The sequence below is a fragment of the Theileria orientalis genome, chromosome 2 (genome assembly GCF_000740895.1).
Source record: "Theileria orientalis strain Shintoku DNA, chromosome 2, complete genome".
In the NCBI taxonomy this organism is placed as follows: Eukaryota; Apicomplexa; class Aconoidasida; order Piroplasmida; family Theileriidae; genus Theileria; species Theileria orientalis.
Window position 1 is genome coordinate 27,321 of NC_025261.1, and position 14,959 is coordinate 42,279.

General features: G+C 38.1%; 6 protein-coding genes across 6 annotated transcripts; 3 read left to right on the plus strand and 3 right to left on the minus strand.

The window, feature by feature from the left end:
- Positions 1 to 302: 302 nt before the first annotated feature.
- Positions 303 to 1,721, plus strand: TOT_020000008 (conserved hypothetical protein; the record flags this gene model as incomplete). Its single annotated transcript, XM_009691741.1, has 2 exons — positions 303 to 600; positions 694 to 1,721. 2 exons carry the CDS (start codon positions 303 to 305, stop codon positions 1,719 to 1,721), a joined length of 1,326 nt encoding a protein of 441 aa, XP_009690036.1.
- Positions 1,722 to 1,774: 53 nt separating this feature from the next.
- Positions 1,775 to 3,339, minus strand: TOT_020000009 (conserved hypothetical protein; the record flags this gene model as incomplete). The annotated part of the gene is made up of 2 exons (XM_009691742.1): positions 1,775 to 1,822; positions 2,065 to 3,339. 2 exons carry the CDS (start codon positions 3,337 to 3,339, stop codon positions 1,775 to 1,777), a joined length of 1,323 nt encoding a protein of 440 aa, XP_009690037.1.
- A 496-nt stretch (positions 3,340 to 3,835) lies between these two features.
- On the minus strand, positions 3,836 to 7,411 carry TOT_020000010 (uncharacterized protein; the record flags this gene model as incomplete). The annotated part of the gene is made up of 4 exons (XM_009691743.1): positions 3,836 to 5,903; positions 5,934 to 6,134; positions 6,159 to 6,226; positions 6,377 to 7,411. The coding sequence occupies 4 exons, from the start codon at positions 7,409 to 7,411 to the stop codon at positions 3,836 to 3,838; spliced, it is 3,372 nt and encodes a 1,123-aa protein (XP_009690038.1).
- Positions 7,412 to 7,713: 302 nt separating this feature from the next.
- On the minus strand, positions 7,714 to 7,842 carry TOT_020000011 (hypothetical protein; the record flags this gene model as incomplete). Its single annotated transcript, XM_009691744.1, has 1 exon — positions 7,714 to 7,842. One exon carries the CDS (start codon positions 7,840 to 7,842, stop codon positions 7,714 to 7,716), a length of 129 nt encoding a protein of 42 aa, XP_009690039.1.
- Positions 7,843 to 8,626: 784 nt separating this feature from the next.
- Positions 8,627 to 9,136, plus strand: TOT_020000012 (conserved hypothetical protein; the record flags this gene model as incomplete). The annotated part of the gene is made up of 1 exon (XM_009691745.1): positions 8,627 to 9,136. The coding sequence occupies one exon, from the start codon at positions 8,627 to 8,629 to the stop codon at positions 9,134 to 9,136; it is 510 nt and encodes a 169-aa protein (XP_009690040.1).
- A 672-nt stretch (positions 9,137 to 9,808) lies between these two features.
- On the plus strand, positions 9,809 to 14,938 carry TOT_020000013 (uncharacterized protein; the record flags this gene model as incomplete). The annotated part of the gene is made up of 1 exon (XM_009691746.1): positions 9,809 to 14,938. The coding sequence occupies one exon, from the start codon at positions 9,809 to 9,811 to the stop codon at positions 14,936 to 14,938; it is 5,130 nt and encodes a 1,709-aa protein (XP_009690041.1).
- Positions 14,939 to 14,959: the final 21 nt, after the last annotated feature.

A 14,959-nucleotide genomic window follows, 5' to 3' on the forward strand; every position in this document is an offset into this window, starting at 1 on the left:
TCATTTATAGTATAAAATTTTCATTATAAAATTTTCATAATAATATATTAATAATATCCGTTTTCAATTTTAGGTGTATATTCAAACCCCATCGGTTGTCCTATTTTTACTTTCTGGACACATTTCAGTTGTTAAAATCACTCACAATGTAGTTATAATTATTTTATTTCTGTTTGGCGAAAATTCGCAAATTTCCCATAATTTTAAAACAATTTATCCTCATAACTCCCAATGTTGAAACATAACATGTTAATACCGAGAAAATGGATTTAAACAGCTATTATTTAATGTAAAATACAACAATGAAAGAGGACGAAACCTATGATGTTACTGCTACTGAGGTTTTCACTTGTAAGGCAATTGTTGCCGTTGTTTCTACTTCTCTTTATATTCTCTACTTTCAAATAGAAATTATCGCAGCACAAATAGCCATAGGATTTAACATAGCCATCCACAACACCAGCATTTACTTGGATAAACTGGTCTGCTTTAGGTCTCTCATGTTCCTGATCGGCCTAACAAGCGAGTACATTTTTTATAAGACCTTGATAGCTTTTTCTGAAGGCGATCAATATTTTATTCGCATGAAGATTAATCAGGGTTCTTTTGTCATTCTTCTCACTTTTCGTATTATATTGTTTTTTACTACTTGTTTTTCACCTAATGTAGGATTCCACGTTTATTTAATTTTAGGTGTTGAAGCGTTTGGAATGGGTTGCTTTGGAGGTTCTATATATGCTTTATTTCCACAACATGGAACAGCCATTGTATTATTTGCTCATCTATCACGTCTTTTGACCTTTCTTATTCAGTTTTTCCTGGATTTAATCTTTCCTCATAATCCGCTTGCCAAAATACGTTGCCAATTCCTGTTTTGCTCTATTTTAACTGCTACAGCTGTGGGACTGTTGTTTTATTATGATAGTACTCGTTGTCCAACGTTAGTCAATGAAGAAAAGGACCAGGTAAGTGGAGATACAAATAATGGTACAAACGGAGATGTTTCACTTAAAGGTAATCAAAAAATTCGTCAACCTCGTGATTTTATATACACGTTTGGTAGAACCTTTTCCCCTTTCTTCATGTTATCGGTTGGATCCCTTCTTTTTGATATACCATTTCCCGGTATCCTCCCATTCAGTTTTTTACCTAGAGAAAAGTGCCACATGATTACCATGATACTACCCATAGCGAATATTTCTGGACCAGTTTTACTATGCTCCTTAGAAACAACTGACAAGTTTCGTCAATGGGAACCAGAATTTAATTCTGGATGGATTCTTGCAATTCCTATGGTAGTGATTTTTATATATGCTTTTTTGGCAATTCACACACGTATACCATCTGCCAAGGCAATTAGAAATTCACGACCTAGGGTCCTGAGCATGACTTTCACCTCAGCATTTTGTTTCAGCTTTTTGGATCCACTTAGTTTTGCAGGAGTTGCAAAAGTGATTTTCTTGTCTGAGGACTTTATTGGCGATGTTGGTGTTCTTATGGCACACCAGTTTTTTTGTCAAACAATTAGGTTCATATATTTAAAAATAGCCGTGGGTTACAATGTCACACGAATTGGCCTCGGTTATAAGTTTCCAAAGTTTAGGCCGAATCACAGAATGTCTAAGTCAAACGCATTTTGGTACATTTTTAAGAACACCTTCAAAAAGGCATCTAAAGACACAATTAATGATTTTAGAATGAGCATCAAAGATTACCTGTAATATATTATTTGTATAAAAAATATGTGTTAAGTGGTTTATTTTGTAAGTTGTATTTATTCACATGTGGTGTCAGAATCATTGTTATGACTCATATTTATATACTTTTGTGTATACACATATTTTATTTATATATATAATATATACACATATAAATTATACATGAAATTATCTATATTTTTATTAGTTAAACTGTACTATTTTACATTTGATACTTTATTTTGATGTTGAAACTATTCTGCATTTTTTATGATTAGATTTATATTTTACATTTTTATTTTTTGTTAATATGATTTTATTTTTCATAATATTGTTTTATCTTTATTTAACTTTTATTTTAACATACATTTTCTTCATCCATATGATACACCATAGGCAGCTTATCGTTGAACCATACTACGATCCTTTTATCTTCCGGAACATAATGCAACGATTGTATATAGTCGTCCCCATCGGTATCTATATACTTCCATATCGTTCTGTCATTATGTACCAATTCTATATACTTGATTCGTTCGTTGAAGTGTATGAATAGGCACCTGCGAGTTATTGTCGTTGCCACAAATTTGGTCACATCGTTTTCTCTTGGGTTTGTGCCATTAGGATCATCTGCTGTGATTACCTTGAAGTGGTTGTTGGCAAGTCTTTCCTCAGTCCTGGAGTGAACCTTCATTAAAAATGCCTCTGACGGTTCCACTTCTTCACACCAATCGATATCTTTGAATTCATCCTTTAGTGACAGTGCCCTTGTTCCATTCTCGAGATGCATTATTAGTACCATTTTCCCACTGCTTGTGTGATAAATGTTTACTTGGGTTGCGTATTTGGTGAATTGTGACCTCCATAATTCTCTACTAGCACTTTTAACCCTTCTAAATTTGTATTCTCCTTTCGTTTCGTATGTATCAATGTTGCTAATATTCCCGGTGTATTTGAACTTTTCCGTCGTTGACTTGCAATTGACGTCCAGATCCACTAATGACTTTCGAGGTACTGGTGATAGTGTCAAATAGTTTAATCTTCCCGACTTCATAGACCAATTGTTGAAGTTCAACGCATAATTGTACGTCATATTATCGTTGAAATAAACAGTTACTTCTTTTGGAACTGTTCTGAAATAAATTAGCTTCGGGAATTCATCGCCATGTTCTTCAGGCAGATATCTCCATAGATTTTTATTACCGACATTTATCTCTACACACTTCGAGTCATCTTTGAAAATGTACAAAAACGCTTGGTCCCGGGGGAATCTAAGAGTTTCATACCTCCTATTATCGTTTACTCTATACTCTTTGTTATAAAGACCGAATGTTGTTATCTTGATATCGGCTAGTGAAATCTCACTAGAATACTCTTCGGCTCCGACAACTCCTGTTTCTAACAAACTTTCAGAATCTTTGTTCATGGAATTTACAAAATTCCTCTTGTATTTTAGTACAAAGTACAAAATTAGTAATTTGATTGCAGTGTGTGTGTCCATGATGTTGGAATCCTTAAATTGAAAATTATTTCTACTGAGATTCCTGAAGCCATGGGGAATTATTAAGCCATTTATAAATCGACTGCACAAATCATTTATATCCATTCTCATGTGTAATAAATCGCAACTGCAGTTAACCATTTTTCGATGCCGCTGCACCTCCAGATATCTAACCTCCTATTTTATTCATACAATTCAACTTTATTTATATTATAATCATTTATAAATTTATTTTATTTAAGAAGGCATAATAATTATAAAAATATTGATGGTTTATGATAATATGTAATTATACACATCGGCCAACCAGTGTGAGTTTATGTTAATAAATTCTTATAAAACCATAAATAAGTATATCTAACATGTAATATTTATAAAATATTCTATGATTAATGCTTTGAAAATTATGATAAGGGGTTTTACTGCAAATTCGCAAAATATTGTACATACTTAAGCATACTACCATTTCGTTAACAAAAATTAAGATATAGGTGTCTGAAATGTCAATAAAACAAACTTTTACCTATCTTAATAAACTGCATCACTAATTTTACTTTATGTTACAATCGCTTTAGAATTTGGAGATTGCTTATCCTTAAACTGAATTTCAATTTCCTCAACTCAAAGAATACTCTTATTACAACTCATCCGGATATATACAAAATGACTTATCGTGATCCCAAACTAGGATTCTACCGTAGAATGACAAGAAATAGACCTCTAGGAAGTGGATATTTAAAAAGTCAGTATTAGAATTCTTAAACAACAGGTTTCCGCGATAATATATTTCAACATAGTCGACTGTGTTTGCAAATCTGAAGGCCGTTATCAAACCGAATGACACATCTTCATATTTAGTTATATCATTCTCTTTAATTATATCGTTTTCTTTAGTTATCACTTTAATTTGTGATTTCTTGAAATTTTCATTCTTGACTAATGTCTCCAATTTCCATTCACCATCACTAAATCTATAAAAGTTTGTTATATCAGAGCTCATTTCAAGGAACACAACCTTCAGTACTTTATGAATATATATCGATAACGGATATCCATTATCTGGATCATCAATGTGCTGCCATATGCTCTTATTCTCATATTTCAATTCAACACATCTAACACCAGGTTTAAAAACCAACTTTATCATCGAATCAACTTCACTCTCAATATAATGTGAATAGTCATTTTCCCTAATAACAGAGTCAATGTCAAAGCTGAAAATACTAAATTCAGAATCAACAAGTCGCTTCTTCTCATTAGAGCTATTAGCCAACCACTCGTAGTTATACTGGTAAATATAGTGTGACCTAAAATCGTTTAAAATCATGTTTTTGCTATAACAATCTATGTACATTTCTTTAGGATGCATATTCCCTTCACATCTCCACAGACTCTTTCTTTTACTCTTTACTTCTACACATTTAGAATTTTGATTAAAGACGTAATGATACAAATTCCCATATTTGTGCAATTGATACTTCCTAAAATCATTTTTATTGCACTTAGACGGGTCCACATCATCTATTGTGAAAACGGAAATATCCTCAGGCTGTTCCGAGATTGGAACCACTGAAGTCCTAGCGAATGTTTCGTCTAGTGCCCATCTCAGCGCCTTGCGTTTTTTATAAAAATGTCTTTTACATCCGTCCACTTGCCTGTAAATCAACTCTTTATTAGCGTGGTCGTCAAAGAATAAGTATATTTTATCCGAGAGCTCACTAGTATTGTTTGCAAGCCAAACCAGTCCAACTTCGTCTCTAAATGATTTAAACAGGAAACCTTTCTTTGGTGTGAAAATTTTTGTTTTAGTGTCAAATCTGTATTCCAATTCAAACTCCTCTGTGCCTTGGTTCGCTGAAACATCAATATCTATTAATACAAAATCCTTAGCTCCTTCAGCTGGAGATTTTCCTCTATACTTCCCCTTGCCTCGGTTAAAATCGTACTTATCTAACGACTCACCATGATACGATCTTCTATAGTCTATCCTTTTAGGGGCAATACTATACTTATGGGATTTTGGTTCTTTCTTTTGAGGAAACATATAGTAACCCTTTTCTTTATCCCAAATTAACCTTTTCTTTGAATTGTTGAGGAAAAATATGGAAATGGGATAGTCCAATGAGCTGGCATTTTCGGAGTGGTATATGACATTATTGTTAAACTTAATTTGAATAAGATCAATTGTGCCTTTGAATCTGAAGGCCGTTATCAAACCGAATGACACATCTTCATATTTAGTTATATCATTCTCTTTAATTATATCGTTTTCTTTAGTTATCACTTTAATTTGTGATTTCTTGAAATTTTCATTCTTGACTAATGTCTCCAATTTCCATTCACCATCACTAAATCTATAAAAGTTTGTTATATCAGAGCTCATTTCAAGGAACACAACCTTCAGTACTTTATGAATATATATCGATAACGGATATCCATTATCTGGATCATCAATGTGCTGCCATATGCTCTTATTCTCATATTTCAATTCAACACATCTAACACCAGGTTTAAAAACCAACTTTATCATCGAATCAACTTCACTCTCAATATAATGTGAATAGTCATTTTCCCTAATAACAGAGTCAATGTCAAAGCTGAAAATACTAAATTCAGAATCAACAAGTCGCTTCTTCTCATTAGAGCTATTAGCCAACCACTCGTAGTTATACTGGTAAATATAGTGTGAGTGGTATGCGTTGAATCTGATTTCTCTGTTCTTCATATTAACGTACAATTCCTTCACATAATCAGGGAACTTCTTTGCATCGTGCTTCCATATGACACTGTTTTTCGATCCTACTTCCACACACTTGGCATTTTCAGTAAAACTGTATTGTAGGATATGATTATACCTACGGACAGTATATTTACTCGTGTTATTACGGTCAAACTTAAAGTCATCTTCATCATTCAAGGTTACAATCAAAATATCCCTTGGATGTTTGTTTATAGGCAACAGTGATGACTCTCTGTTACAGTCTTTTTCTGCCCAGAACAAATACTTTATGGGCTTGTGGAAACACTTCTTAGCTCCATCAATTGTCCATATAATTATTTTACTGGCACTAGAATCTGTGTAGGTGACTACGGCCTTTCTAACGTATTCCTTCGGATTATCAGCTGACCATATTTTAAATTGGCGCAGTTTGTCGATGCCATGAGATTGTCTAATCACTTGAATGTAATATCCATCTATTGGAACATAAACGTCAGAATCAGTCTCATTATCTCTAGTGTAGATGAACTGATTTGTGGAATTCTTTGTATTTATATCCAGATTTATTAGATTCGATGATACACATTCCTCATATGTTTTCTGTTCAACGTCATCCACCTTCTCAGTCCACTGGTTCTTAAGGCTCAAAATACCTCCTAACTTTTTAAATTCCTTATGTGGTCCGTCAAGCACATGAATTATCAGCTTTTTACTTGAACTGCCTAGGCCTCTTACTATTACTTTATCTGCGTATCCAAAGGGGCTATCGGCGATCCATACGTAATTGTTGCCTTGAGTTACTGCTCTGAAAAGCACGTGCTCGTTTGCAATAAACGTTTTCATTTGTAGGCTTTCATCATAATATGAAACATATGCTGGACTGTGAATTCTGGACTTAATGTCCAGGATCGTCGCCTTTCCGGGGTCCTTATATATCATCTTCCATTTGCATCTGTATTTAAATATATAGAACACCTTTTCGAAGAAAACCCAGCATGCTTTAGAGGAGTAGTTAATTAACACCCTCTCAGGGAAATTATGACCGTAGGTATTAGGATCATATTTCCATATCGTTTTCCTTTGGTGAATCACCTCGACACACCTTGTTTCTTCGTTAAAAACGTATTCGCACGTGTCACTAGCACACCTTTTGTCGTATTTGGTGGCGTCGTTTGTCACACGCTCCGATAAACTCTCATCGTCTGCTGTTACGATCAACGTATCAGAAGAGGAAGATTCTCCAAAGCTGGAGAAGAAAAGGAGAGAATCAATAGATTTCGCAGAAACGGAGGCCTGTCTTGACGTTAGCAGCGTAGATATCGTTGATGAGGACCCGAATTCACCAAATTGAGATCCTCTAATAGATCCATGGGATTGAAATTTTTTTTGTACCGATGTTGACTTCTTCTCATCATCAGAACACTTTACGTACTTGATTACGGCGGCGATAGTTATACAACTGATTAAAGATCTAAATACAATATTTTTCTCCATTTTTTAAAAACTCGTAATGACTACGTACGTATAGTATTTCATTCCGAATGGGGGTGTGTAATGAAGATATAATATTTTAAGTTTCGTCTATGTATCTAGTTAATCAACAGGACTTACAGGGCGACTTGTCTCAGCGAAAATCTGACCGGAGACTATGTATCTGACGAATATATCGGTTCAGGTGTGTAATTGGTACCGATTTGACTGGTTAAAATTCAGATCTACGTGATTAATTTTACTTGGTGGCCATCAAAACTATCGGAAAGACAAAGGATTAAAGATCTAGATTTGATTTACGTTAACTAGAAACCTGCTTGAACTCTATACACCATATATTTACGCATTTCCGTTGTTTGATGAGTGGTGTGTAAAAGTGCAACTCCCTTGTTTTTATCTACAAGAAGAGTTTTAGAATACAGCAAACTGCTCATATATAGGTATTTGTCTATTTTATCTCACTAATTGATATGTATTCATACTTGATTTGTGGCGCGATTATTTATGTAACTTTTATGGTGCTCATGGGGTCATATAAAAGGCACGTTATTCCTTCAAAGAAGGCTACTATTGTTTAAAATATTGGCAATATCTTCTTTAATTTCCCCTCTTGTATACCTTCAGTAGATTATATTATTTATTGCTACCATTCTTGTATTGTTCATGATAAATCTAATGGCAAAATCTTAAATTTGGCTCTGTAAACTGCATTTTTTCTAATTATAAATCCATATGTGTGGGCTGGAAATAACTTAAAATGAAGTGGATTGACACAATACCCATACACTCCGCATAAAAAAAGTCCATTTTAATGTTATTTGGTATCGTCATGTCTGAGGGCCAAGATCAGTACATCAACTCTTATCTATGCTTTGTACTATCTGTATTATCAATGTGTGAAGCTAAACAAAATGTTGTGATGCGCTACTCATTTTAGACAAAGCATTTTTTTACAGCTATTTTAGAATTTTTGTTTTCTCTCAGTTGTGCGTTTACATGTTACGTCTAAACTAGCGCCTAAATCATCGAATCTCCTCACTCAAAACGACCCCTAAAATATGCACATCATCCTACTTAATTACCTTCCATATTTTCCAAATGTGTAATTTCTACGGCCATTTATATTATTTTGGAATCCCATCAAGTTTCAACATCCCCATACATTTATTGCGTAGTAATAATCAGTAGTCTTATTTTCGTATTTTTAGTTTTGTTAAAATGAATAAAGTTTTCGCCTTATTATATCTGTTGATAGCCTCTTATTCTTACGCAGTTCCACTAGTTCTTGATAAGAACACTGCTAAGGATAATAGAGTTGCCAAGTATTACTATTATACCTATCCAACTTCTGGCAGTTACGACCAAGCTGTCGTCAGATTCGCATATTTACTGCCAAAACTTGGCGCTACTCTCGATGGACTCAGTACTACCGCAAAATTAACACCAAAGCCTCTCTCATTCCTCAAATTCAACGAAGGCGAAGTCCTCACTCTTCTGTTGGCATTTTCTGACTGCAAGAATTGGTATGGAGTTCTTGCAGAATATTATAGCGAACCCTTGGGAAGTTATTACAAGGTATACGGCTATGATGGGAAATTGCAATATCTCGACTTACCTTCATTAGCTAGCTTCCTACATGACAATCTCACTAGATATTATTATGAAGGCCTAGTAAAGAGTGGATTACCAAGCCACGCATTAGTCCACCTTCTGGGAAAGTATTATTAAGGATAAAGTATTAATTTAACATTTCAGCATTTTATTTTGTACTTTATCGGATTCCACGCTAAGTTCCATTACAATGTTCGTTAACAAATGTTAATCAGTTGTGTTAGACACAATTTTGTAATGTGATACAATATTTTATTTATATTTTAAATATGAAACTTATTTTACTTGTTAGTGTGTTTGGTACCATCTTATTGTCGTACATGAATATATGCTAAAAAGTGTAATAGTTATCCATCTCTAAACACTGGTACACATTATTACACAAATATTGTCAGATATAAATATTAAACAATATTTTAAATAATAAGTTTAAAATGTTATTTTTAAAGATGGTTAAAATAAACCGTTTATAAACAAGAAAATCATAAATAAAACAACAATAAATATTACGAATCAATGTGTTACTTTTTTACATGAAAATTTAATAATAATGGTAATATTTACGCTTAATAAATTTTAGGAGTGTTACACCACAATATCTTGTACTATTTATATTTTTTAAGACACTATTGGTAAATTTCCCTCAAATTCAACACCAATATATAAATGGAAGTCAAATATTCAATGGCTCTTTTCAGCTCTATTCCGTGGATTCCTTTCACTCCCCCATGCTTCCACGGAAGTATGCACGGACGAGCATCTTCTTGGTTACACATTATGACGTAATTAATGGATTTGATCCTTCCGGGGATAACCTTAATAATCTCTGCGTCTTATTGTTTTAACCATGGCAGGTTTTCTAGTCTTATGAACCTACTTCAAATCAATGAGAAGGAGATAACCGTTAAGGATTCTACTTATAGCGGCTACGAAGAACACGTTTACACACCGAAAAGCGGAGTACAAATAACTAAAATTACCGATGGAGCTAATGTTATATGGGAAGATAAACAAAAATTGACGCAATGCCTATCGGCATCCACCATTACAAAAAAATTTTTAATCCATCTCATACATTTAGTCATAAAAGTTACTTCCAAGAAGAAAAATGAGATTTATTATAAGAGGTTGGATGGAAAATTTGTTTCTATATCTCAGCAAGAGTATGATTTATTAAGATTGGACCCTAGTCAACTGAACGATTCATCAGTTCATTTTGACATAGCTTCGAAATCTTTAAATGAACACGTTTTTAAGTCGGTGATTAAGTATCACGACGGAGTACCCACGTTGTTGGTGGAGACGATTCCTCCATATAAGCTTGTGTCAGTCTATGACGACTTTAGGCCTATTTGGGTGAATAGGTCCTCAATGTCGTACGTTGAGAATATTATCGCATATTTCTTCTTCGCAAGGTACCACCTGGTGATGTTGAAGTTAAAAACGAATGAGGAGAGCAAATTCATCAACTTCATGTACAAAGATGGAATCTGGAATGAAGTTGAGTACTACACATTCATGAATAAATTTTTGAGGTTGAAGCATCACGTGCCGATATCAGGCTACCTGGAGTTTAACATTTTAAAATTGCCCGAAGAGGAAGGGTTTTTAATTGAGACCGACGAGAAGTTCGGCATTGAGCTGACGACATACACTCCCAGACGAGGATATATATTGAACACTGTCCTCAAGGGCGAGAACATACTCTGGGATTCAGCAAATGAAAGATGCATTTCAGTAATATTGCTTAAGAAACAGGGAGTTATATATGGAATTAACTTGACGTTAATGGATAACCACGACGAGAGATCGACGCTAAATTTCATCTACGAAGATAGCGTTTACAGGACTGTTTCCGATGAGGACTTTAGGAAATTTAATACAAAACTGGTAGACCCAAATGAGTTTAGAAAATATCAGCAGGAAAAACAGAGAGCTGATCAGGAAGATGCAGAGGTCTCTGAAGAGGAAGCTGAAGTAATCATTGAGGAGCCAGACTCGGCCGACGGCCCAGACTCGAGCGACGCAGCTGATTATAAAGAATACACGGAGTACACTGTGGAAGAAGAACCGCCAATTCAGCCTCAACAGGCACATTTCACACGTTCAGAAGCTCAGCCGGAGGAGGAGCGTCGCGAGGAAGGCAGTCCAGAGCCTGACCCCGAGGAGGTGAGGCGTGAGAGACCTCAGCCAGAATGTCCACCAGAACACGAAAGACACCAGGAACCTCGTCCAGGCCCTCAGCCAGAACAGGTGAGACGCCAGAAACCCCGGCCAGAGCCTGAACCAGGAGCTCCAGAGGAGGACTCTGAACCGCAGGCACTCGACATAAGCGACCACAACACCAGAGTCTTCCTGAGAAACAGCTTTAAACTCGAAGAGGTCGACACGTACGAATTTCTGTGCACTAAAAAGGTACACGTCCCCTCAATCACGGACGGCTCGATGCTGATCTGGGATAACAAAAAGTCGGACAAATTCAGCAAACTATACGTTCATCACAGAAAAGACCTTTCGCAACTGATAAAGCTGGTCACGCAGGTTAGAACTGGAGACGCGATACACTTTTTCAAGAGGCACAGCGCAAATTTTGAGACCATTGACAACACGGAATATGACGCATTATTCGAAAAGATGAGAGCGAGTTACAACCTTCTGGACAGCTCAATTCTACTCAACCTGAACAAAACGCCCAAGGAACAATTTTTCGACTATTATGTCGAATACGACGACGGAGTACACGTAACGAAGTTCATAACTAAGTCGCTCTTTAAGCTGGCAAGGATACTGGACGGCCACAACATGCTGTGGCAGGGCCTGGCAAACGAAAAGTGCTCGTGCATAACGAGAAATAAGTTTTACAAGGGCTCAGAGTTGATCGTTTTGAACATTTCGGCGCTGACTAATTTGTCGACGGCTAAGTTCTTCAAAAAGCTCGATGGAGCCTTCTCTGAGATAAACCAGGTTGACTACAAGACGGAGTACAACAGGTTGAAGGAGTCTATACCCTTTGTCTCCAATGTGACTCTGAACCTTAGTGCAAACGTTAATGAGTCGAATTTCCTCTACATTGAAACCACCGAGGGTAAGTTCACCCACGGGAAATACTTCCCAAAGTCGGGATATGTCTTGAACAAGGTGAGCTACGGCTCTAACATTTTGTGGTCATCGACCAGAAATCGCTGCAAGAAGGTCTCGCTGCTGAAGGGGAACAAGTCAGAAAAAATGGTGAGCATATCGATAGTCAGCAACACAACTCCAGAGTTGTACTTCAATTTCGTCAACGGGAAGTTCGTGAAGCTGAGGAACTTCATAGAGTACGACTTCACGCTCAAGGAGTACAACAAGTCGGACTCCGACGAGGACCAGTGTGCCTTCTGCAGGACGCAGCTACAGAGGCGCTACACAATCCTGGATAACGTTAACAAGATATACTTGAACATCAACGTCGACGACCCGAACGTTTACACGTGCTTCGTTAACGGGCTGGTCATGAATAAAATGTTCGCACCCAAAGACGGCTACGTCTTTACAGATATCACCGACGTAAATGTGTTTCTGTTCAGGTCAAAGTCGGATTCTGTATTGTGTGTTTTCATTCATGTGTTCTATGGGACCAATGGGCCTCAGTTGGTCAAGTACCGCACGTTAGGTATAGACGAGTCTGGACCGGGGTCGCTATACTACCTGGAGATCCTAGACCTCAACGTTAAAACCATAGGAGCGGACGAGTTTACTTCGAAGCTGGCTGAGCTTGAAAGGGAGTTGGACAGGCTGAAGGAGAGCCAGAACAAAAAATTGCCGCTTGACGTATCGTCAGGAAACGCCGAGTCGGTGGAAAAGACCGGTAAATTCAAGGGACTCGAATACAAAGAGTTCAGAGCGAACGAGGGCTACTTCTTCAGTAAAATTATATTTTCTGAGGATCTGGTCTACTCGCTCGACGTGGATGAAGACTGCGCGGTCGTTCGCTCTTACTTCTTCGCAGACTTGGTGGTTCTGGCAGAGCTGGACTTCGTCATCCCAGATTCGAGGAACAGTAAGGTGTTTTTGTACAGATTCTCCAACGACTTCATCACGATGGATTTGGACGGCTTTAACAACCTGCTGGGCTCCATTGCAGTTCTCGTGTCCAAGTGCGTTGCCCTGGAACTGGCAGACTTCAACTCCAAGAACACGTTTGAGGCTGAGACAACTGAGGCGGTTGGCGAGTCGAGTTTAAAGCAGAAGTTGTTTTCATCCAAAGAAAAGTTTTTCACGTCAATAACCGCCAACGAGTCCACGGTTTGGAAGGCGAACTCGGATCTGTTCCTGGCCCGAGAGGTGAGCGTGTATTACGACGACGATCACCCTTATCTCCTGAAGATTCTCCTCCAGAACCTCGACCACGATGAAACAAACATGTTCTTCGCCTTTCTCCGTAAAAAATGGACTGAAATTAACTACACGGAGTTCATGAATAAGATCAACAGGGAGGCCGGAGACGCTCAGGATGAGGACGATGATTCGGACCTTGACCTGTACGACGTCGACATCACGAATAACATTAACCCTGAGCACGTTAACTATAACACGGGCAGGGCCAATGGCGTGTTGTTCATTGAAGTGTCGCTGAAGGACGCCTCCTCCGGAATCAGGTCGGTCTCGGACAAGGGCAACCTGATGTGGGAGTCCCCCAGCCAGGGCTTAGCTTGCAAAATCGCCCTCGTCTACTACTTCGAAAACGTCCCGCAGCTGCTGAAGCTGACCCTCTTTTCGGAGTCGCACCTGCACAAGCACGTTTCGAACGGGTACTGGCTTGAAATCGACGAGGACATTTTCTCCAGGAAGCTCGCGTCGTTTGAATCGCTATCCAAGGTGTCCACTGAGCCTGAGCCCACGAGGAAGGTGCTTTGCAAGCTTGACACTGCCAGGATTGACACAACTCTGGTTCGACTGTCGACGAGCACTTTGAACAAGCTGACCTTCAACCAGTACAAGCCGCTTTCCGGCGGCTCCTTCATCGAGGTTTTCGACGGCACCTTGATTTGGAGGACTGACTCTGACCAGGTTTGCAACCTCGTCCGTATCTACTTCTCCAACGAGGCCCGCGTGCTCGCGAAGCTCTTCCTGTCGACCGACTTGGGCGTCGACAGTTATTTGTACTTCAACAACTCCGGTGGCACTTGGACCCCTATATCCTCTCAGGATTTTGAGTCTACCTTGGATGAGCTGGATCGCAACTTTGTCGAGGAGCAGCCGACCGATGTTCCCGACTTTGATTTGGAGGACGCCTTCTCAGACATTGAGCAGGAAGAGGCTCCTAATTTAGGCACTGAACAGGAAGATATATCTTTCGATGAATTCATTCAACCCGATCAGTCTTTCAATTTGGGCACTGAACAGGAAGATTTATTCGCCGAAGACTTCATTAAACCCGAACACTATACCAATTTAGGTACTGAACAGGACGAGGTATCCCCCGAAGACTTCATTAAACCCGAACAGTCTTCTAATTTGGGTACTCAACGGGAAGAACCCCCCTCCGAACCTGTTGAGGTCGAGGCGGAGGACGAATCTGAGATTCACATTCTCGAGGCTGAAGTCAATAACTTGGACCCCAAGTACTTTTCAGTTGAAAAGGGCACCTGCAGGAGCGTTCCCTTCACCAAGATTCGCGCAAAATCCTACAATCTTATCAGCGAGATCAAGGACGGCGACACCACCGTCTGGGTTAAGAACGACAAGTACTTTTGCACCCACGCTAAACTATTCAGTGAAAACGGGCAGGCTAAGCTTGCTGAGATCATCGTAAAATCTGTTACGTCCAAGATGCGGTTTTTAGTAAAGACTTCTGAGGGCTGGCGTTCCGTCGACGAGGACGATTTTAATAAGCGTTACTCTTCGCTTAGTGATAAGTGCAGTAGCTCCACTTGCTAGATTTAACTTTGCTTTTAGTCA